General features: G+C 33.7%; 1 protein-coding gene across 4 annotated transcripts in view; it reads left to right on the top strand.

Moving 5' to 3' along the window:
- Positions 1 to 901: 901 nt before the first annotated feature.
- LOC149488408 (homeobox protein abdominal-A homolog) overlaps positions 902 to 24,508 on the top strand; it is a 35,514-nt gene continuing 11,907 nt past the window's right edge. Inside the window, exons 1-2 of one of the 4 annotated variants that reach the window (XM_089695535.1) lie at positions 902 to 1,660; positions 8,715 to 8,747. In XM_089695535.1, the coding sequence (XP_089551661.1) occupies positions 1,063 to 1,660; positions 8,715 to 8,747 (631 nt within the window). In that variant the 5' untranslated portion in view covers positions 902 to 1,062. Of the gene's footprint in view, positions 1,661 to 8,699; positions 8,760 to 24,508 lie in introns of all 4 variants that reach the window. The other 3 variants (XM_089695534.1, XM_089695533.1, XM_089695532.1) reach the window with 3 other exon arrangements.

Raw genomic sequence — 24,508 nt, 5'->3', positions numbered from 1 at the left:
TAACAGTTAGATAACTGTTACTAATATAAATTAACGTTCTATTTATTAAAAAATAAAAATATCACAAATTTACTCACGTCAATTTTTGCTATTTACGTACAATGCTGAAAATATTGTACCTAGTATATTAAAAGGACAAGTGAAATTTTAAAAGGACTGTACCTACCTGACAGAATATGGTTGAAAATAAGTTTTTAGTGTAAAATCAATCAAAACATTGTTAACAATTATCGCATTATACGTACCACATCTTTAAATAATTATCACCTGAATTTTCTATCTTGTGTAAAAAAAATCAGGAATAACAAAAATATAATCAGATCACTTTTGATTACTTAATAATTAATTATTGAAACAAACCAAAATAAATAAAGTGAATACCTACATTAAATTTTGAATATTTATTCATGTAAATTATCTCGCAAGTTATTAGGTATATTAAGCATAAAAATAAATAGTAACGTATTAATCGTAACGGTAAGAATATATTTATTATCTTATAATCGTGAAATTGTTATTAATTAAGATTGTTTTATAAAATTATACGTAGTGTGCGAAAATAAACTATTGCAAAAAAATGTTACGCTGTTGCATAGTGCCATTCACTTTGACAGCTAGAAGTGCCGGAATGGTTTGTGATTGGTGGTGAATGTTCTGCACCGGATTACTATTGGCGTAGACGAGCAGAGTGCGGGGTAGCGCGGGGTCGGCGCCATTACAAAGAATGGCCGGCGGAATGGTCGTTAGCGAATAGCTTTTATCTCTTTCTAATATAAGCCACGCAGGTAGGAATTAATGAGACGGAGAGGGTTCCGGCGCGTCACCCCGCTGAGTCACTGCGTCTCGCTCGCACCCACGTGACACGTTTCGCCGTCTCGTACACGGCGCGCGGCAGCGGTAACGTTCGCCACGACGGGGAATTCAGAGTCGTAGAGCCTCATACGCGGGTCATAAACGATCCGCGGCCATAGTAGAGGTGCACGCGCGAGAATCGATCCGAATCGCCGGCGATAAACGCATCTCCCGCGAGGCGATCGTCGCGCGCCGCGTCGCCGCCGAGCGATGAGTTCCAAGTTCATCATCGATAGCATGCTCCCCAAATACCACCAGCAATTCCACCATCAGAACTTATTCGCGGGTGCTGGGGCGTCTCCTATAGAGGCTTCGCTTTCATCTTCTTTGTCGTCGTCGCTCTCGACGTCCCTGTCGTCGTCGTTATCTGGCGGCCTGGGGGCGGCAGCGCTGGGGGCCGGCTCACCAGGTGCCGGGAGCCCACAGCGCTCTTCCTCATCATCGTCAGCATCGCCGGGAGCACCGGCGAGGATGTATCCATACGTGTCGCACCACCAGCAGTTCGGTGGATCGGTGCCGTTCCCAGCGGGCAGCGGCTTGTCTGCGGACGATAAGAGCTGTCGATATCCAACCGCGGTGGGTGGCGATCCGATGGTGAACTACGCGTTGGGCCAACACAATGGCGGGGCTGCAGTGTCCGCGGCTTCAGCGAGCATGGCTGCGGCTGCCCAGTTCTACCATCAGGCGGCAGCGAGCGCAGCTTCGGCGGCATCAGCGGCTTCCGTAGACGCCATGGGTGCCGCTTGCTCTCAGCCATCGGCACAGCCCCTGCCCGATATACCACGCTATCCTTGGATGTCTATTACTGGTAAATAGTTTACTTCTTGATTGCATGTTTGTTTTAGATGGTCGTAGAAGCAATTCATCTGTAAAAGTAATGTTTAGTTGTAATTGTTAGTGTGTGAACTTTAATTTAATTTATTTCCGATAGCTTATTGTTTGTGTTCTTTAAGTTTTTATGCATTGTTTTTTGTTGTTATAATAATTAATGTTATAAATATTATGTAGATTAATGTAGGAAACGATTTGAAGCATGTTATTTCTTGATTACTTATTTCTAATTGGATTTTATAAAACGGAAACGTGCAAGTGCAACGTTATTTATCACAAGTAAAGATTGATTCGTGTTATGAATTCACATTTATCCTTTTATTACCTCAATACAAAAAAAACTAACTTGATATGGTAAATTCCGCTTAAACATAAATATTCATTGGCATAAATTCGTTTGCTAGATAAAACTGCATTGGTATGACCTATTAAACCAATAATAATTGGATGTTACGTGTCATTAATTAGGTACCTATGAATAATCAATGAGTGAATATAAACAATATAATCTAATTAAAATTAAAAAGTTTACAATTGTCTTCACCTTGTTAAAACAAAACAAGTCTTATTTGAATATTTAAATATCGGCTCTACATATTTTTTATCAAATCAATTTAAAAGAGATAATCGTGGAATTATTAACTGTAAATTTATATTAAGAAAACAGTACAAAGATAATTAAGCCCATAAAAATCATACTTTCAATATTATAATACCTATCTACCTACTTATAGGTAACTATTACAAAATGTAGCGCCGCCGTAGCCGACGGTGTAGGGTAGGTACATACAATATACAGCACTAGGTACCTACCCACAATTTGTATGTAATATACCTAATATGTTATATTTTATGAGAAATTTAATATGTACATAAATAAATAATTATATAGGTATGAGAAAAAATAGATTTTTCTTATTATATTTAACTATCTATGAGTATTGACACATAGATAGTTAAATATAAATACTTTTCATTAAATCAACACAGTCATAATACCTATGTAAAATAATTATTTTATATAATTAGGTACATTAATTAATTGCCTTAATAAAACTTTTCAATACCTAAACAAATAACACATTGATTTACTGTTAATAAATTAGGTATAGTAAATCAATTAGGTATAAAAAATATAGGTATTTAATAAATAGTATATATCATATAAAAATAATTCAATTAAATATTTACAAATCACTCTCGTCTAGGTAGAATATCTTGAAAAATATAATAGTAGGAACCTAGGTTTAGAACGATAGTCATTGAATAAATGTAGAGTCATAAAATAATAAAACTAATAATGATCACCTACATAATTGTATTTGCTTATATGTATACTTACATAATAGGTAGGTCTATTAAAAAAAACTAGAACATAAAGAAAAGTAAAACCACAGTAAAACTGAGTTGATAGAAAAATCATCAAGCTACCTAAATGCAATAAAGTACAATAATAGTATGTATTTTAAAACGTTAAATACTTTTCGCTTTCTATATGACCTAACAATCTAGCCACATGGCTATCAAGTCTAGCATCAAAGCAAACAAAACTAACCTAGGCCATGGCCCGTTAGATTTGCACTGCATGCGTTCACATGTGAGGTCCACTTTGTACTCAAAAACGGTACTCTATTAAAGTTTTACTGCTTGTACGCTTTGAATACAATGGTACAATTATTTTTTATTTGCGGTTTATTGCACTACTACCGTTCTTTCCTAAACTTTATTTGGCTACTTTACGACCGACCAATTTAATAGCGGTTGATTATGATTATTGTTTAATAATACATTTATATTATTTAAACACTTGCGATATTTTCAAGTAATATCTAATTGAATAGAGTTCTTGAGTTAAAAATAAATTGGAAATTATCAGTAGGTAGGTAGGTACTTACCTTAATAGCAACAATAATTTGTTAATCTTTAAAAATCAATTTTACACCAATTATTTATAGGTATGGGATTGTACTTTGTATCGCAATCAAGGTAAATAGATTAATTTCTTTAAAACTGTTAACACAAATAAAACTTGTTTTTCATAGGATTATTAAATTGAATCAAATAACAGGTAGGTTTCTAAATATAATTAAATAGGTATGATATTCAAAAAAGCGAACTTTTTGAACGGTCACAAATGTAAATAAAACATTTGTGGGTTTATATACCTATAACGACGCGTCTCGGCAAATAAATATCTCTTAAAATACCAAAACATATGCCGATAATAATGTTAGAATTGGCTCTAGAACTATATCAGATAAATTTATTCAGTTCAATAAATAACAATCCATTCTCATAATTATTCCACTAATGAATGTCACTTTGAAAATATTAGACCGGGAGATACTGACACAAAATTTCGAGTCATTTGTAACAGGATGGCGGTTCTACAGGGGTCTTAGTACGCAATGACAAAAAGAAAAACGATGGTGTGAACACTGGTACCGGCGGCTTAGTCGCGTGGGCGTTAGTCGAACTCGTCGGAAAAATAGCGAAGTCAAACGATTTGTAACACAAAAATTTTAGAATTTACCGATAGCCCATAAAAAAGAAGTAGGCGGTAGTGTCATGCCATACTTTTCCGGTGTGACTTACAGCCCGCCATACCGACGCGAATGTGTTGATTTAAAAAAAACAATTCAACCATTTGTACCAGGCTAACTTTTGCACAGGTAACCATCGTCGTGCAGCCATTTACGAAAATCGCCATGCCATACTTTTCGGACGATTCCAAATGGTCGCCATACCGCCGAAACTCTGCAAATTTTTTTTTCGCCGAACCATTTGTAACACTCTAATTTTTTTTTTCAACAACTCCTGAATGATTATAAATAGAAGTGTGATAATGCCATACCTGTGGGAGGTGGCGAATGTGTATAAGATTTTTTTTTATTGTATGATTTTATTCGTATTTTGAACGATTTGTAACAGTATGGCATTAATCTTTCCAATAAGTTTGAGGTTCAACGAATATAAATACAAAATTTCAAAGATCTAGGTGGTAGAAATCTTCACTTCTATAAATTAATAATAAATTTATTTATGAAGTATGGCAGCACTTTTTCCCCCTACTAGAAGTATGGCAAATATAATAATGGTCACATTTTATCAAATACTCTCCAAAAATCCAAATGCAATACTGGTACAAAAAGTTTGGCGAAAAAAAAAATTTTTGCAGATTTTCGGCGGTATGGCGACCATTTGGAATCGTCCGAAAAGTATGGTATGGTGATTTTCGTAAATGGCTACACGACGATGGTTACCTGTGCAAAAGTTAGCCTGGTACAAATGGTTGAATTGTTTTTTTTAAATCAACACATTTGCGTCGGTATGGCGGGCTGTAAGTCACACCGGAAAAGTATGGCATGACACTACCGCCTACTTCTTTTTATGGGCTATCGGTAAATTCTAAAATTTTTGTGTTACAAATCGTTTGACTTTCGCTATTTTTACGACGAGTTCGACTAACGCCCACGCGACTAAGCCGCCGGTACCAGTGTTCACACCATCGTTTTTCTTTTTGTCATTGCGTACTAAGACCCCTGTAGAACCGCCATCCTGTTACAAATGACTCGAAATTTTGTGTCAGTATCTCCCGGTCTATATACCAAAGTAGCTGTTGCGTATAACGAACATTAAAAAGATTTATCTCTTGAAGGGCGTTTACCCACGACTCGATTTAAATTAACTTATTTTTTTTTAAATTCAATTTTGAATATTAAATTTGCTATCAGTATTAAATTCTTAATAACCGCAATCGCTATAATATTGAATTATTATTAAAGAGGTAACCATACATTTAATTTTATAGGTGGATTTCGAGATATTTGACTCATGAAAGGAAATTTGAAATTAGACTAACGATCTGTTGCATGATACAATTTTTAATTCGCATGAAATATAGTGTGAATATGATATGTTTTTCATCTCAAACGAGGCGTCCTTCCTGGCACATGTCCGCTATCAATAACATGGACATGTAAAGATCCCATAATCAAAGCGAATGTGCCTTCGTAACGCGCTCGTAGCTCACTAAAATTATACCAAATGGACTATAACCGACTTGTTTCTGTTTTAAAATGGTCTCTTCACGTGATTTGTTACTAATGTAGGGTTATAAGAATTATTGCGGCCGTCTCGGTGGATTCAAACACGAATTATGTGGATGTGCCCAATATACCTACTGCGTCAGCGGCTGTAGATGCTTGACTCACTATCATTTTTTTTTAATATAATGAAATTTATTAATCATTTATATTATGATAGTGTCATACTTTTTATGATGTAATTTATATTTTATGTCCCCCCACACCGTGTTCTAAATAAAATAAGAGCTCTATGTGCCGATATATCATCAGGTACTTTGTAATTTTAAAATTATTTACTTACTAATATTTTGGAAGACTGTTATCGTTAGTATATGACATATAAAAATAATAAATTTAGTGTAACAATAAACAAAATATTTATTCTAAAAAACATTTTTCTTAAAGTGAACGGTTTTTGAGATATCAGCTCTCAAAGTCGTAAAAAGTATGTCCCCCCCCCTCTATTTTTATAACTACGGGGTATAAAATTCTAAAAAAAATAGAGGTGATGCATGCTAATTAACTCTTTCAACGATTTTTGGTTTGATCAAAGTATCTCTTATAGTTTTTGAGATAGGTTGATTTAACTGTAATTTATTATATTTGCTGCTACGGAACCCTTTGTGCGCGAGCCCGACTCGCACTTGGCCGGTTTTATTTATTAAAATATAGGATTTTGTAATACCTACCTAATATCATTATCAAAGTGACTCAATAGCAGAACCTCAGAATATTTATATTGAATTCAAATAGCATGCATTAATACATTCTAATTTCTCACAACTAATGTTGAATCACAACTAATGTAAACGTTGAATTTCTTCAAGCACATAAAAGATAGAATATTTCCCGCCAGAAGAGGTGATATACCGGTTACAAAGATGGGCCACTTGTATGCGCGCATAGCGCATGCGCGGAGTAAACATGGCCGACGCCGCTGGCCAATCAGAACGCTTCACCGTGCTTCCCATGTGATAAGAATGCTTCATAATTTTATTGATTGCCAATTTCTAGTTGTTATAATTAGTGCAATAATGAGAAATTTACTTCGTCTCAATAAATGAATACAATTTTGGCTAATTAAAATAAGTAGATATCAAAGCAATTTCAAATGTTGGTAGGTACATAGGTAGGTAGGTATCTACATACATAACTACTTATGATTAATTTATATTTATGTGTCTAAAATTCCATCCCATAAGGATTAATTAATAAATAAAATTTATCAATCTATAAATGATATTTAAAAACTTCCATTTTCAAATGCTCTACAATCAAAATTAAGCTAGGTATAGTAGGTATATTTTCATATTATTCAACGAGGAGTTAACCTACATTATAATTAATACATAGATATATCTAATCATCGTACCTATACTTAATCTTAAACTAATCAATAATTTTTATCAAATAGTGATAAGAAATAGTGTAAAAAATCCATGAGCCAAGACTGATATGCAGCCCATATCTGATTTGTATGGCACTTCAAAAAATTAAATTTTAAACGGTTTTCAACGCGCTTATCTCTTGAGAATTGTGACTTTCAAGTACCTATCTGAATATCGGTTGACATTTAAAATTACATCGATGTTTTATGTTAGTACTTTTGGTTACCGATTGTGTAATCAATAAATTTTATGTTTCCGATTGGCATAATTCGGTTAATTTTAGTGCCTTACAAAACCGGAGTTGTTACTTTAATGCGAATTAAGGTACTATAATCGTCCTGTAAAAGTTAGTGTCGCAGTACATTGATAAATAAATTATATTTGCAGCAAACCTTCACGTTTTAATCAATCTAAATTATTTAAAAACTCCTAAAATAAATCCTGATGAACATGATATATTATATCGATAATTATTATACGAAGAGATAACCTATTCGAAAATTATAAACGTAGATACCTATATCCCAGTAAAAAAGAAAACCCAACTCAAATATTAACTGCGACGATCACAAAATAATATTGAAAACAAAACAATCTTAATTACGACTGCAAGTCACGAATCACGATTAAACATAATATATCGACTCTTTTCATATGTCTACCTACCTAAATCATGGTCTGATGCATCATGCAATGTTTTATATAGTAAACAAAATTCTTTTGTTCAGTGTATCGTATTATAAACTGTATTTGTTTACTTTGAACGAGCGCTGATAATTAAAAAGTATCTCGCATCACTTTAAACTTTTGAAATTTTGTGCTCTATTGCGTCGTATGAAACACGCAAGACGCGCTTACTCTGCGAAACGGTTAAATGAGCTATGAATAAACTGAAATCGATAAATTATTTTTATTAATTCCAATACCTCTACTACTCCGCCGCTGTTACAATATAAAAACTTATTGAAAACTAAAAAAAGTACCAGTAAAGCGCATATAAGAGTCGAGAAAAAAATATTTATAACCGAGCGATATCATAATAATTGTAAACAATAAAACATGCTGTATCGGTGGAAAATCTCTAAAAAGATGAAATTGTATGACTTTATAATTGTCTTGATTATGTTGGCATTGTTAACCATAAACCGAGCAAAAAGTTTTTCGCTCGTAACATGGAAGCATATCTCATACTAACAACAAAGCGTTTAATTTGTTTATTTTATATTTTATCTAACGTACTCATAGAATTTATTTATTCGCTTACGTTATGTTATGATTATACCTACTGCTATAGAAAGTATAATAAAAAATGCACTTTATTTAATTATTAAATGTACAACAGCATGCGCTTACATTATATAATCTAATTTTTATTGTCTAATTATAATTTCATTAATTTACCTACCTGTGTGTTATTTAAATTAAAAATTGTTATTCGTGAAGTAAACAATGTTTTTGTTTTCATTCTTTTGATGTTCTTCAATTTTGTTATGCATGTAATTTTGCCGAAACAAAGAACTTTCTTTACGATTGATAATAGATTTTCCATTTCCAGATTGGATGAGCCCCTTCGACCGCGTGGTCTGCGGTGAGTTCAATGGTATTTATCGTTTCACATTTATTTTCTTTTAATTTTAAGATTATTTATTAGATATATTATAGTTTGTATACACGAGATGATGCAATTTTTTGCCCTTTGTGTAATTTTTTCGCTCGTGTATTAAGACTTTGCTACCTTCCGTAATATTTATTTGCAATTATTAATTTGACATGCTTTGTCGAATTATTTAAATTAACTACTGTGTTTTTTGTGTGATAACTGCTAAAAATTGGCTTCGATTGCAGCATCAATTTTGGTTAACTTTAGGTAATCAAATTTTCGATTGAACAACAATTAATGTTTTGTTTGCGGTTTCTTTTAATTCATACCGGCGATTAGCCAGGAATTAGTCAAAACTAATTTGATATCTGAATAAGAAACGGATTTGTAGATAATAGCTGTTCTGTAAATTATAAAAAAAAACGACAATAGTAACTTTTTTAACGTTAGTTTTTTGCAAAAGAAAGGGTTATTTATCGCTTTGAAAACTTTCACCTTAAACAAAAGACTAGGTATTCTCTGCAATTCTTAACAAAGGATCAACTATTAAGGTAGCATAAACATAAAAAATTATTTTGTGCATACTTACCTATAACTAGGTATAAATTAAAAATACAGGTAAATCTGAAAAACCCGAGAACCTACAAAAATTAAAAAAAAATTTGAATTCATTCAGTCATTCTATCATAGAAAATTTCGTTTGCGGCATTTATTCATCTCCATATAAAATATGGATGTATTAATTTGAATAAATATACCAAAAATCGTTTTTTAACGTTTTTTAAACGTTGAAGACCAAGAAGTATAGCGTTGATAAATGCAATAGCAATTGTCAGTATCTGTTGGATTCTTCACAAGAGATTCCAACTTTCGCCAATTTGTCCAACAAAAATAAACAAAGGCTTACGGCAATAGGGTTGCACAATTTCTCTTTTTTCTTAAAAATAGCAACGCTTTGTGCTTCCAGTGTTTACAAATAAGGTATAAGTCAAAGGGTTTTAAATCACGGTGTCGAAAGCTTTTAAAACAAGCTTAGAACAGGGGCTATTGTTTTGTTGGCACGCTCGCAAATTGCTTTATTACTCAAAGCTTTGCGGCCGTTCCGCGAAAGTCGATATGCCCAAAATTGCAGACAAAACATTATTTGTTATCATATACATAATAGTGGCCAAATCCAAGTGCAAGGGCAACGTAACGCAATACGCATTTGTAACGCACTCACAGTGCCAGTATTTGCATTTTCACGTACGGTTTCACAATAAAACTGTCTCTCGCGGAACATTTATTTGTTATGAAATGCCGCGAGTATGGCTCACAATGTTCCTTTATCTTCAATATATTACAATAATCGGGCAAACACAACAGATTACACTCTACAAGTTTATAAAAGTCGTTTTATGATGCTATAACAATTAAGAGCTAATCACTGTCAATCGTAACTCGACTGTTATAAGCCGCTAGAGCTGTGAAAAAAGTGTGCCTGCGAACAATAACATCTCAGAATTGACCATAAAGTGACGACCTTGCGGCAATAAAAATTTAACGAGGCAAGCCTGTGGCGTAGCGTAGTATAAACACTGCCAGATTTGTGAACGTGATCGTCATAGAAACAGCTGGTTCGACATGTGGCCGACGACTCCGCGTCCGCGTCGGCGACAGTTTCGCGCTTGTATCATAAAAATTTTAAAGGCTTATAAAGAAACCGTAATGTGTGATTTATTCGTTTATATACAGTCGAATACATTAAGAAAACTGTGCCATTTTATTATTTTATTGTACACTTAACGAACGTAAATGTCGAATTCAATATAATTTAAGAACACAGCAGCTTTCACATCTTTGTTCAGTTTACGTGTAATCTATTTCTCTCGCTCTTATTTTTTTCACTAGGTAAGTAGAGCGGTCTGTGATAAAAAATGCGATATCGTGGCCGTGAAACATAGATTATGTATTTTGTTTAATTCAGAGGTCTTCGCTCTAGCAACATTCCAAATGTCAATGTCACTTACGACGTGTCTTACGTGCTGTGCGACTACACTCGGTTTCATTTGATGTTAAATCTTCATACGCTTGTCGTTCAAGGCTATAGTTGTTGTTGCTATTACACGAATTACGCAACCCACTATTTTTAGCTATATTAAAAATGCAATAAGGTTGTCGACCTGTGTGAATTCATATGATATGCAGTGCGTGAATATTTCACAGATTAAACAAATCAAGTACTTAGGTATATATATGGATAGGTCATAGCCGGTGGCCGTTGCCAATACCAACAAAGCGGGTATTATTTAACTACTGTTATTTTATATTTTAAAGGCTTAGTTTAGGATTATTTTATTAGACATCTAATTGTATAAGGTATATATATTACTCAAAGCAGCGAAAAACCCAAAATGAATCATTACTTTAATAAATTGTTTTTCTCTCCGTAATACCTAAATTGCCACTGATTTTTGTTACTTAGAACACTTTTCATCCATTGCGTTAACAATTTTCGAGTAGGTAGATAGAATGTACATATTTGCCGTCTGATTATTTCGTGATGATTTACTAAATTCTTATCTGAATAGGCACTTCACGCTGCAATTGTGTGCTACAAATAATAATAATAATGGTAAATTTATTACAAATAAATATATAATGTTTTGACAGTTCAATGAAGTTTAGGGAAAGGGTCATAGTTGATAATCTTATCTTACAAATAATTTCTGTTTGTTATTAATGGTTTTCGGCTGATTAAAATATTACATTAGGCTACATACATTGTTGAATAAACTTTGCAGATTAAAATATTAACAAAAGTTATATTAATAGAATTCTATATGTAGGTACCTACCCTTCATCTCATCCGAGACAAGAAATTTAGCAGAAAACTCGAGCACATTTTTTTATTTAGGTACCTACGACAATACCTTGATATTCATAGGGCTTTTAAAAAAATTCTCGTTAATTGTTGGAGTGAGTAATACGCATTTGTATCCTTGAGTGAGAACTTTTATTTTTAATACAATTTCCGTTTAAAGCCTTATTAACCGACAAAAATTATTACCCGCATAACATACTAAATTAAAAAAAGTAAAGATACAATTACGAGCATATCTTGCAATACTTTTAATTAAAATGTTCTCTATAAATTGCCAATAAATATTAACGCAGTTCGTTTGATCATTTATTTATGAATCGGTTGGTATCCACGTTCCTTCGAAACTATTTAAAACACTTTGAGTGAATCCATATATAAAGCAATCTATAATGTTTGTTTATACGTGCGCGCACGCATGTATCGTTATCTTTTCAGACTATATTTATTATTAAAAATTTTCAATTCCAACGAAAACTGTGTGGCAATAGTAAACACTATAATAACTTACAAAATTGAAAAGAAAGAAATAGTGTTAATGGTGTCTTAAAGAGGTTAATTAAATCGTTTGAAACGGTATTAGATATCATTAAAATAACGTAGAGATAGACTTTTAATTTCACGTATTTTTTAAGTTGGTTGATAATGTTATTAGCAATTTTTAGTAATTAATAAACACTCAATACTGATAAAAATGAACGGTAGGTACCTATTGATTTTCGATAAGAGGTTGCTATGCCGATGTCTGTATTAAATTATTAATTCCAAACTTAACCAAAGCCTGTATGAAATGCAAAGTTGGTGATGACGTTTTTGCAATTTTAATTCATATCCTGTTGACATAAAGGCTTAATTTTATAACCTTAGAGCAACGTGAACTATAGTTTAAATATTCACTTAATACGTTTTTCACTCGGAGCACGTTGCGACGGATGCATTCAACAGGAGTCGCATGTAGGTACCGGCACATGTGATTATTTCATGCTTTTTATTATTTTACCGTGTATTTTAAAGATGATTTGATTATCTTGTTCGATGGTTGCGCATAAACGTTAGCAAGGCTATTTATGTAAATAAATTACGTACACACCCTCTAAGTATTAAACCGTTTTTATGTAAACACCTTTATGTAACAAATCGTCGAGTAGGTATTTTTAGGGAAAACACATTTTTGTTGTAATATTGTATGTTCGCTGCTTTATTAAACATTATGTAGACTAACCCTTATTAACAGTTAATTATGTGATGACTAAGTTGACATGAAATTTTTGTCATGTAACCCATGCATCGTATGACTTTTTTACCTATATCTACTACATACCTATAACAAATATTTAAACTAAAAACAGTGTAGTTAAACAGTTTACCTAGCCAAATATTTTACACTACAGCTACTGTACTCAAAGTTTATGTTTAAAAGGCTAAGCGACTAAATAACTTCCACAATATTCATATTCATGGTTCATTTCAATCATAATTTCAATATTATAATAGAGTCTATTTCCATTCTATAGAATCAACTCATTTGTTTCTTACCCATAAATTTAAAGCAGTAATTGTAAAATGTATTAATATGTTTAACGTCATTTGTAACCGCGATGGGAATTTACATATTATTATTATTTCGATTGTTTGTTTTAATTCTTGGTAAAAGTAAATATTAAGATATGTATAAGAAAAAAAAGTAAAGATCGTGACTAGAATATCTAAACAAAAATGTTCTTATACAATAAATAGGTAGCTACGGTAATTTTCTTGGCGTGTAGCATTCTGGAAATTACGAGATTGTCTGTTTTATTAATTAATATTATGCTCAAACCTTTATAAATTATTGAACAAGTATAATTTGAATATTAAATATCATATTTTCATACAACTTTGTGTATGCAAAACGTTTCTCATACAGAACGCTTTGAAGTCAGAGAACTGATTCAACAACTGTATGGATGTATAGGGGCATTGTTCAATAGTACGTCGAACTTCCAAGGCAAGAGCTTAACTCGCTACGCCATGCCAAATACTTTATGTTAATTCTGATACTGCAGTAACGTCTGCCAGTTTGAATTTATTTTATTCGTCTGCTTTCAGTCGATATCGTTATACTAATGTACTGTATTTCAGACAATTTATTAAGCCAATCCAAACGGTACGTTACATTAAGTATATGAAAGCCTTAAATTTATTTGCTTGTCGTTCAAGCTTTAGCAGAAGCTGTTAGTTTAGGATTCCGCACGAACTCGGGGTCACATGTTTGTATTCACAGTGTAAATAGAACTCTAGCCTAAGTCTACATCGGGAAAGGCCTGGACGCAACGATAACAAGCTCTTAGTGACGTGGAGCTGTCGCTCTTATTATACCCCAGCCACACGACTCGACGAGTGGTGTGGGAAGTGACGAGGGAAGTAGGCAGGGACGTAGTGTGGCCACGTTACTCGTCATGCCACTCGTCGTGCTCATCGTCCTGCTCACTGCTGTCGGCTTTTGCGCGCGAGTCAAAGGACCGGCAATACGAGTGCGAATTAGGGATGGGCGTCATGGAATCAACGGGCTAGTTAAATTAACCGTCTATATGTACACTCAACGATTCGACTAGTCCATCGCTCACCAATGCACTAGTTGAATTCAACGGCTAAACAGTCTTATTGATAAGAATAAATTCTTTTCTTTGAAGTTTAAAAAAAAAAAAATATTTTTGGTTTACAAGACCAATGTTTTGAATTTAAACTATAAAAACAAACGATAATAAGTTTTTTAGTAATACTTTTTTTAGGGAGTATAATTTTTGTAAGAAAGCATAAATATTTATTAATTGTTTTATTGAGATTAGAATTTATTGTTTTAAGAATTTATTTAATAATAGTTATTTATTTTACACATGGACTAGTCGAAGATTTTAACTAGTTGAATGACTAGTTGATGAACGACATTTAACTATCTAGTCTCGTTGATGAAAAATACGTCGACGACCCATCCCTAGTGAAGAGCGTCGCGATTAATCGCGCGAGTAGAGCAGTGTGTGGCCAGACGGCAATATCGAGGCGAGCGGCAGCGCGATGAGCAGGACGAGGAGCAGGACGAGTAGCAGGACGAGTAGCATAGTGTGGCTGGGGTATTACCACAGTATTACCATTATTTCCTACAGTAAGGAATCGCCTTTGATGTCGCGCGATGCCGCCGCCAGCGTAGGTAATGACGCTGCCACACGAAAATACGCTAGGGTTGCAACAAATGGGAAATAAAACAATTGTGATTATTAATATTATGATAAAATCTTTATTCATATGTACATTCAAAATAATTGCGATTATTAAATCTGATGTAATTATTTGTTCATAAATATATAATTACAGATATTGCACTGCTAAATATTATTTACGTGGACACTTTATTTTTGGATGTTCTTAATTATTGTATATTATAACATTTAACTAAGTAATGCATTCGCATTGGGATGTACAATCTGATTAGAAAATAATGAGGACAACATATATTATACATAGCTTTGATTTTAATTCAACAGATACAATTAATACAATCTTTCTGAAATATTGTTTCCTTCTGGGATTTCAATGTAGATTTACATCCGTAAACCGAACAGTTTGTGCGCGCCATAATAGAATATGTAAGTACCTATGTATAATAAAATTATTACACAAAAAATACGACTGCGTCATCCTTTCGCGCTAGGTAAAGCAAACTAAGCGTGTTTGCTTTACGCGGCCCGCGTCGCCCGACCCCCGCCAGTTCCCCTCCGTTTCTCTGCACAAGTACATTCGTCGCACTACTGTAGGAAATAATGGTAATACTGTGGTATTACACTCGTACGGGCGCTTACAGATATGCAACAAACGTAATTTATATCTCCATTAGCATACGTAGAGTGCTTAGTAACAACATTCACAAGATTAAAGGTATATGCTCGTTAAAAGTATCCAGCTAAGTTGATCCAACGTAGTGCTATTAAATGGAATACGCTTTGTACGAGTGACGGATCAATAGAAAGTGGTTGTTGATGTTAGTTTACAGCGCGCTCAGCGTTTCCTCGGAGTTTGCATAACTCGAGGGTAGTCTCAATAAAAACAAATTGGCTGGACGCTGACCAGAGGCGAGCTTTACACACGTACGAGGAAACCGTGCGACATTCTTGAAGGTGATTTACTGGCATTTCATGTAACTCACTACAAACTATAAAGAAAATAACATAAAACTGAGTTATTTTAATATTATATGACTCAATTTCATATTTCAGTCGTGCTCGGAATTCTGAGAATTCGTAAGCTAAAGGCAGTTTCTTGGATACAAACATTCGCTTCATATCATCCGTATAAAATATTTATGCAGGCTGTACATAAAGGAGATTAATGCGGCTATTATCTATACCCATCGGCTACTTTTAAAAGAAAAAAAATAAGTTCATCCGCTCGAGATCCCTAAGTATATAAACAAGTTCGAAGGCGCCAATCAAGCACGACACAATAAAACAACACGGAGCCGAAGTTATAAATAACGAGATAAAGGAATGGAATTACATTACAGGCTGGAGTCTCTATGCGGCTCATGCGCATTAATCTCTGAGATACAATCGTGCGGCGGTAAATCTGATACTATCTTGATATACAAGTGGACGTTTTCACCTTCAGACAACGTTCGCGGGAAACTAGTCGTTTTACTTGTATACTGTCTGAACTTTATTGCTTGTACACTTTATCTGGATTTGATTAACGTTTCTTTATGTATTTTGCTATGCGTAATATAATATATTCACTTTCACTATTACAAACGCTAGGATGATATACTTACGCTTTGTTTTATATTGCTATTTTGCGATGTGCTGAAGAATCTATTTCAACTTTGAAAATAAATTCGTTTGCTCTATTAACACTTAACTTTTTATTTTGCGCTATTTTACGCGCTCCTCATGAAGTTATTAGATAAAAATTTGAATATACATTAAATATAATACGCTGTCTTAGCTTATTCTTTTTTTATTTAAGATTTCATTGAATATGAAAAGGACATGATCATAAAACCTGTGTAGACAAAATTAAACAATAAAATTATTTCAATTAATCGCCCCGCAAGTAATTTCACTTAAATTAACAACAACTTAAATGGCTAATATATTGGCACTATCGCACATATAATGTAAAAAATCTTTGTTAAAATTACAATAATGTGTGTGGTTTCGTCCAATTAAGGCGACGTTGAAGTAATTTTGTTCCCACTAATATGTAATTAAATCGTTATTTTATTGGCTTAATTGTACGTAGCGAGTATTTTTGACGCGTTCTCCTTTTGAGGTCGGCCGTCGCCTACTGACTCACAAACTCATTTCGATTTTTCCCTTTCAATAATGAACGCAAGTTAATGGCTTTATCTAAAAGAGCACATTATCATTCCGGTCTTGTCGCAGCGCAGTCGCCGTGAATTATGATTTTAATCTAGACTTTGCTCGTATCGCATAGATTTTATGGAAATTAACCGTAAGGAATTATAATTGAGAATTCTTAATTAGTACGCCGGTTTAACCACCCATGGAGAATTAAAACCATTTTAGGTTATTTATTATTTTGTACTTTCACGCTGCATCCAATTCTTGTTTGACATCAATGAAGCCCACGCTATAAAGTCCAATGACCAATGTCATACGTTGAAATAGATAGCCTCGGAACAATATAAAAAATTGAGTCTACATATTTACTAGTTTATATCGTACGCCAAAACTGTATATGCATTTGTAATTAAGCCTCTCATATTAATAAGTAGCTTTAAAGTTTAAATCAACACGATTTTATTATTATTCAAGTCGATGTTTCACATTCATTAATTCCCATTAGCCTTACCTATAACTCAACGAAAACGTGATATAGAAATGAATAAAGATATATATCAAATTTCAAAACTAATTCAGAAGGCAGGCCGCAGCCCACGCTCTACCGACAAAGAAATAATTAAAACGGCATACCTACTACGCTTAGCATTTAATTCCTGCAACTAAACAAGATTGTACATACAACTTCTCAGTACTCGCCGACTGAAAATAACACATAAATATTTACATTATTTATGCTATTTGATATCTCGAGCAATTCAATTTGGAGAAATGTTCAAAACTATGTGTTTATTTAGCCATTTAATGGAAGCGACAGATCTAAATTTGTAGTTTGGTGTTACCCGTGTGTTTGATATAATTTGATATAGCCCTTAGAATTCAAGCGGTGTAGTGTATGCATGTTGGAGGGTAGCGCAGGCACCGGGGCAGCTAGGGGAGAAGGGACACAGGGTGCGTCTGACATTGAAGTAGTGCCAATAACAGAGGTATAAATAGCGGGGGCCGGCGCTACGTAGGGCGTTACATTTGTACGAGATCGGAATATTTTGTTAGTACGCTCACTATCTCTAAACAACGGATTACAATGCGGGAAGGCTCGTCGCTAGATCTGTATGCTTGATCAATTGTTAGCATTATGTGAATCGATCGCGCATCAATATCAGCTTTTATAATAAAATACAAATAATGCTTGAAACTGGAAATAAATGTTTAGATTATGTTCATTTCTATTTCTGCATATAATTTATCGTTTATAGCGTCATGATTTTTAAATAATTACCTATTATAATTGGGATACGTAGGTATATATAATAACAACATTTAAATATTCTATATAGATAATTACATTAAGGCACAATGATATATAAATCGAATCATTAAAGGTTATGTCCCCATTCAACGTACGGTTATTCTCGGATAAAAGGTGAGATCACGATTTACGATCTTTTAGCCATCTGCCCTGACTACGTAAGATGTTTTTATTTACGCGTCTTAAATATGCGTAATTCAGTTATTTAAAACTTCATTCTTATCGACGAATTTAGAACGCTTTTGTTTTATTTACGATATATAATTAATAAGACTTATCTATTTATTATAGTCTAGAAAGTATCTATAATTTGAATTCCAAAGGCATTATACAAACCTTAGACAATACTCTAGCTAGCTGAAACGATGACCGGTTAAGTATCAAAAAAGTCGTAATAAGAGTAATAAATACTCCCCTAAAAATCGAACACCCTCGAAGCACCTATAGAAAAATGACCAGAATAAATTGGAATGGCAGTGGCAGTCGATAAAACATTCAGTTTATGGGGTGTCATATTTACATTCGGGAGATATCGCATGGGAATAGCGAGGTGCTTACCTATTACTGAGATAATACAATATGTTCCTAGGATTCACCCTTTGTGTTTTCGACGCACTTGTATACGCTCATGTGAATTTATTTATAAGTAATTATATACAATGAAAGTTGCACAATCGAAAGCAATCAGTTTAGTGGCATGTTGAAATTGATTAGTTTTCCACAGATCGCGATTATTAGAAATGCTATTAGATTTAGATTATATATTACCTTATGCAAGTATCGTTACTAATAATTTTTAACAGAAGTTCTGCCATCAAATTTATAATAATAATTTCAAATAAAGTTTATTTGTTTACTCTAATTAATGCCTACACCATCAGTAGATACATATGTACAGTACGACCATGTGTACAGCCCATACACAATTACTTACCTACATAATGATTACTCAAAGGTATATAAAGGTTAGGTAGATAGAATTGGCTAATCCAATTACGGGAGCACTTCAATTACACGAAGCTTGTTTATGTGCGCGAGGGTGCTAATCGATCGCCAATAAATACGGATTCGACTTATTGCTCCTAACTCCTAAGCTCCTGAATAATTTTATTCACCCTACACGTGTACACCGAAACCTAAGCTCAGGATTTATATTTTCCCGCTTATTTTTATTAGGTATCCATGCAATAAACAAAAAATCGAATGGTGTTGATAAACGTGTATGTCTTTGTTCCATGCTGATCTCTTGATGTTCTGAGACTAGTTGTTGAATTCGTTTAATAAATGGGAAATTAAAGTTATAGGTAAGCTTTGTGTTAATGCTAACGACCATTGCACCGATAAGTGACATAGGTGCTTTGACATTTTAGGTGCCCAAATCAACGGAGGGCTTTTTCTGATCGTATATGTAGTAGAATAGAAAACTAATGATGACAATGAATATTTACCAAATTCCTTGTTAATAAAAAATTGAATATAGGTAAATCAAAATTCAAAATTACCATTCAACATCAACACGTCCAAACGATCATGCAAAGACCATAAAAGCCAAATTAATGCATCGCGGTTTGATACCCAGCATGTAAAACATATTCTTTGATGGCGGTAACTTAGCAGCAGGCGGGCAAATGCCTTATATAAAAATGCCCACGCATTACACTCAGTATTTATATAAAACAAGCACAAACACCCTTTAAATTGCAGCTGAAGATTAGTCGGCGCAATTTTGGCGCGTTACGAGACTAGCGATTCCACCAAATAAAATGTTTAGGGTCATTCCGGCCGACAACGAGCGAAACCAGCTCTCCGAAATGCCGATAGACCTATTTCACCCCACGCCCCTTAGGGAACTATATGGGTACGCGGCTATCATAAATTTTGCCAAAAATTTGCAATCCTATCTCCCGGTCCGGTAGGGGAGGCTTAACATTAATATTACTGTTTGTTGGGTAATTTTGCTATAATATGCATATACCTATTGAATAAAAAATCCCTACTCATGTTTTTTATTACTGACCCGCTGCTAGATGTATATGGTTTTTATGAGATGTATTTTCCCTTTTCTCAGGGAGTTTTCCTTAATATAGGTATGTGAATTAAACTAAGGCAATGTATTTAAACTAACATGTTTCAAAGTTCTTGTTTGGGTATAGTATAACGAAAACAATTGGAGGGATTGCCTTGAGGTTGGATTAATTTTTAATTATAATTACGCCGTAGCAAATGGCGACCGCTCAAGACACAGGCTGAATGCGTGAGACAAGACTTAATCACTAGCTTTATAACGAGGGCGGGAGAGAAATTATACGCATTCTTGAATTATAAGGGATCCATAATTGCATTTCAGATCTTTATTAGAATTTCAATCAACTTCTTTATAAACGTTCAATCATAATTATCTTTTTGTTTAATATTGCTGTAGATATTTCTAATTATTTCGTCTCAAGGCGAAAATGTTATCTAAAACGTTTTTTATTTAAGACTAATATTATTCATCTATTTTATTAACGTTTGAAAAGTTAACTCATAACTTTGATATGTTATTTAATTAGTCACGGTATTAATTGAATTTGTCAAATTAATTACAAACCGTAAAGATAGCAGATACTGCCTATAAAGTAAACTAGTGGTTAAACGTACGCTCATCAGTGAAATATAATGTTCGTAGTGTAGTTAACAGGCACATAAGGGACCATCGTCGTTCGTCGCTTTAGTGCGCATAACCCTTGGAATAAAGCATTTGTAATTAAAACGCTCTAAACAGACGATTATGTATGAAAACGACACTCTTGAGTAGTACATGAGTCAAATCTACAGGTGTATGAATAATAATCGTGTCATAGAGCGCTTTATCAGTGGACAACGCACCTGTTCTCGAGTGAGTTAGGATATATGGAGGTACCTGGTACTCGCAGTATTAGTGTTTTTTCTTGTTTGAGTAGAATTAAATATAAAAAAAATATGACGAGGAAGGTAAAATATTTTTGTAATACATACTTACCTAATAAGCTATTTCTCTACTTGTTCGAATTAAAGCATTTCGTATTATTGATTCAGTATTATCGTCTTTCTTGTATAAGCTTGATATAACATTTTTAAATTAAAAATGACACAATTATAACAACAATAATATTAATGGATTATTGAATTAAAATTAATTCATTATTTTGCATAACAGCTGGCGTCCTTATCGCCGTAATTGAAAGTATATTGTTATCTAAATTGTTATTTTGCAGCTAACATTTAATCAATAAATAGGCAGTAATTTTTAATTGCGACTGACCAATAAACGAATTATCCGTAGTGGCATTCACATTGAGAATCCGTTTGTGCCCGCATTAAGTTCCAATTAAGGGAATTTATGTGTCTGGGTCGATATAAACCTTCATAAATTACGCAGTTGAATTAATAAGCGTACAATAGAGCAAGTAATAAGCACGGTCGGTGGTGACCGCCTGAGTATACAGGCGAATTAAATTTGCATGTTAGCAACCCCATAACACCCTTAGATACGCTTTGTCCATTGCAGGCCGCCATCTTGTATAACAAATGCACTGGGGTGATTAATATCAGCTGCGTTTTATGTTTAGAAGATTTTAATCGTCTTAATATTTTAATATTCTGAAACCGTAATTAAAAAATACGATATATAAATATACAATAAATAATAATTACAAAACGTTTAAGAGTATGTGGGTATTCTAAATAACGTGGAAGAAAAAATTTTTTTAATAAAACTCTGCGAAAAACAGCACTACATTCGTGTTATGTATTCAGAAAACTTCACAAAAATCTTCGAATGTACGAACTTGCCCCAAGCATCTTTGTTCTAGATCGTTTGTACCATCAAGAAGTGCATTACAAAATATGAAAATAAAGGTAGGGAGGAGTTAAATTATAATATATTACATAAACGTTTCTCCCTTTTGTTTTTAAAAAGTGTTGCGTTCTCTTAGAATGGGGCGCGAGGAATATTCAAATTTGTGAGTTTGTAGGGGAGGCTAATTCGTTTTAAATTACGTTACGATATTGTGTTTTGAGTTGAAATATAGTAGAGGGCTAGGATAGAATATTACATTGGTTCATCCCTCGCATTTTAAATGCGAAAGTATGCTATTGCAATTAATACAAGATGATGCTAACAATATTTATTGCACATAAAACTTAATTGCTTATAAACCTATGCAACATACTCGCTTGTGTTCATACCTATATATGTGTATTTTAATCATATACAAAAACACTGTATAGCAACAATTTAAATAAAAATCGGTTTACTAAAAACGATTAAAGGACTAACCTAAATGAAACGCATTAAAATTAAATTATTCAAAAACCACTTAGCATTATTTACGACTTTATCAATGACCTGGTGTCGCAGACACATTTGGCAGTAAATTTATTGGGCAGGTGTATTAATTAATTACTTATTAACCGAAATAAATAATACAATTCATCATTTGAGAAAGGAAAAGATAATCTAGAATGTTAATAAAGATATAATAATAAATATTCGGGGGAAACCTTTTGTGATTCTTCTGGCGTTAAGGGAAGGAAAATTGCGTAATTCCCCAAGGGAGAAACGGAGTAGGCGACAGCTGTGAAGCCTAATGTCCTTACTATTTATCTGCAATCAGGGAGCCGTAGGTATGTAGATATATATGTCATAACGTTTATTACTATACCTATATTTACGATATGAGATCAAATTCCTCACATTTTCGACACCGAGTACCTACTTACATGATATTTATTCACGACATTATCATTTTTTTTTTTGTAATAAAGATTATTTAACCAGATTAATTTGATTTTGCGTGATCTTCTTACGTAGTAACATGATCTTATCTTCTAACATTTTAAATATTTGATTGAATTCAAGTTAATCCATGTGACGAATATCAACGATCGTTGAAATTATAATCCAATGAGCAGAGTGATTTATCGGCTATAAAACTATTGAACATACTCGAAACGAATTAATACTTTTCGATTGCTCGTCGACTTATATTGCGTAAGCGATGACAATCTCTGTTTTATGAAGGAAACCTCGTAAATGTCTATTAATATGAATGGGCTCCAATTACTTTTACGATTCGCGTTTTGTTGGGAGAGGAATGAGGATCTACAAAAAGTTTACGATCTCCGCGCCCCCCAAACTGTTTGGCTTTATATCCTCGGGTGTGAAGTCATTGAGAACTGGATCGAATCGAGGACGCCCTGCACCAACGGCAGATGGCACACGATCCCATTGATCCGGACCTTTCATATAATAATAAAACAAATATGTCATAAAGATAGATCTTAGAGTAAACCAAGGCTGAAAGCTGGTACCTAGACTTTTGTACATACAGATTTTGAAAGAATTAGGTTAAGTGAGTTTTTGTTAGAGATCTAGTTTGCATAGATATTCAATTTAACTTTATTAGCAAATTGAATTTTACTTTGTTGAACTATTGTCAGTAAAACATAAAATGTACAAAAGTAATGCAAATTCTTTCTTTAGAAGCTTGAAATACGGCATTCCAAAAATACAGAGCAAGCTTTTATTTCAGTTTAAAAAGAATAGCTCCGCTAGAGCTATAAATGTCCATATGAATACATTCTAGTTCGTTATAAGAAACTTGTATTTAATTCGAATGGATACTTTTATTCATTTCGAGGTAATTTTTGTATTTGTTTCGATGCTCAAGATAATATTTAATAATACAACCGCCAAACGATTCCAAATTACCCTCATAACCACTTGAATCCGCCGCTTAACGCATAAAACAAACAAAATCGGAATCGGAACATCTAAAACGTTTATGTAGTGAATCAGAATGTGCTGATCCGAACGACTATAGGCCAATAACAGAGAGCCGACTTCCTGCGCTGCGAGTCAGTGCCGGTGCGTCTATCACACTATACGACCCGTTCAATGCGTCTTACTCTACTTTTATCGCTCGTATCAGTCATAAAATGCTAATGAACGAGCACTTCGGACCAAACATCCGAGCGCAAGATTCATATGACGGTATAAAACGTAACCCGAAGTCGACACTTCGTTGGAAACGTAATCGTAATCGCCCATGCGCTTTCAAAACATCGCGCGGGTAACACGACCGCCTCAATGGCCGCTAAGATAGCTCGACGTTTCTCAAAGCTCTTTTAACATGCGACCGATATTAGAGGAGGAAAATGTGTGCTGATTCTCAACGGATATAAAAAATCTTTAGGTTAATTGCGACAACCGTTTATATACGAT

Source organism: Colias philodice, chromosome 5 (genome assembly GCF_061535455.1).
Source record: "Colias philodice isolate Cphi_HAF_F1 chromosome 5, ilColPhil1 Martin Lab GWU primary, whole genome shotgun sequence".
Lineage (NCBI taxonomy): Eukaryota > Metazoa > Arthropoda > Insecta > Lepidoptera > Pieridae > Colias > Colias philodice.
Note: the sequence above shows the minus strand (reverse complement) of the source record. Positions and strands in the feature narration are given on the sequence as shown.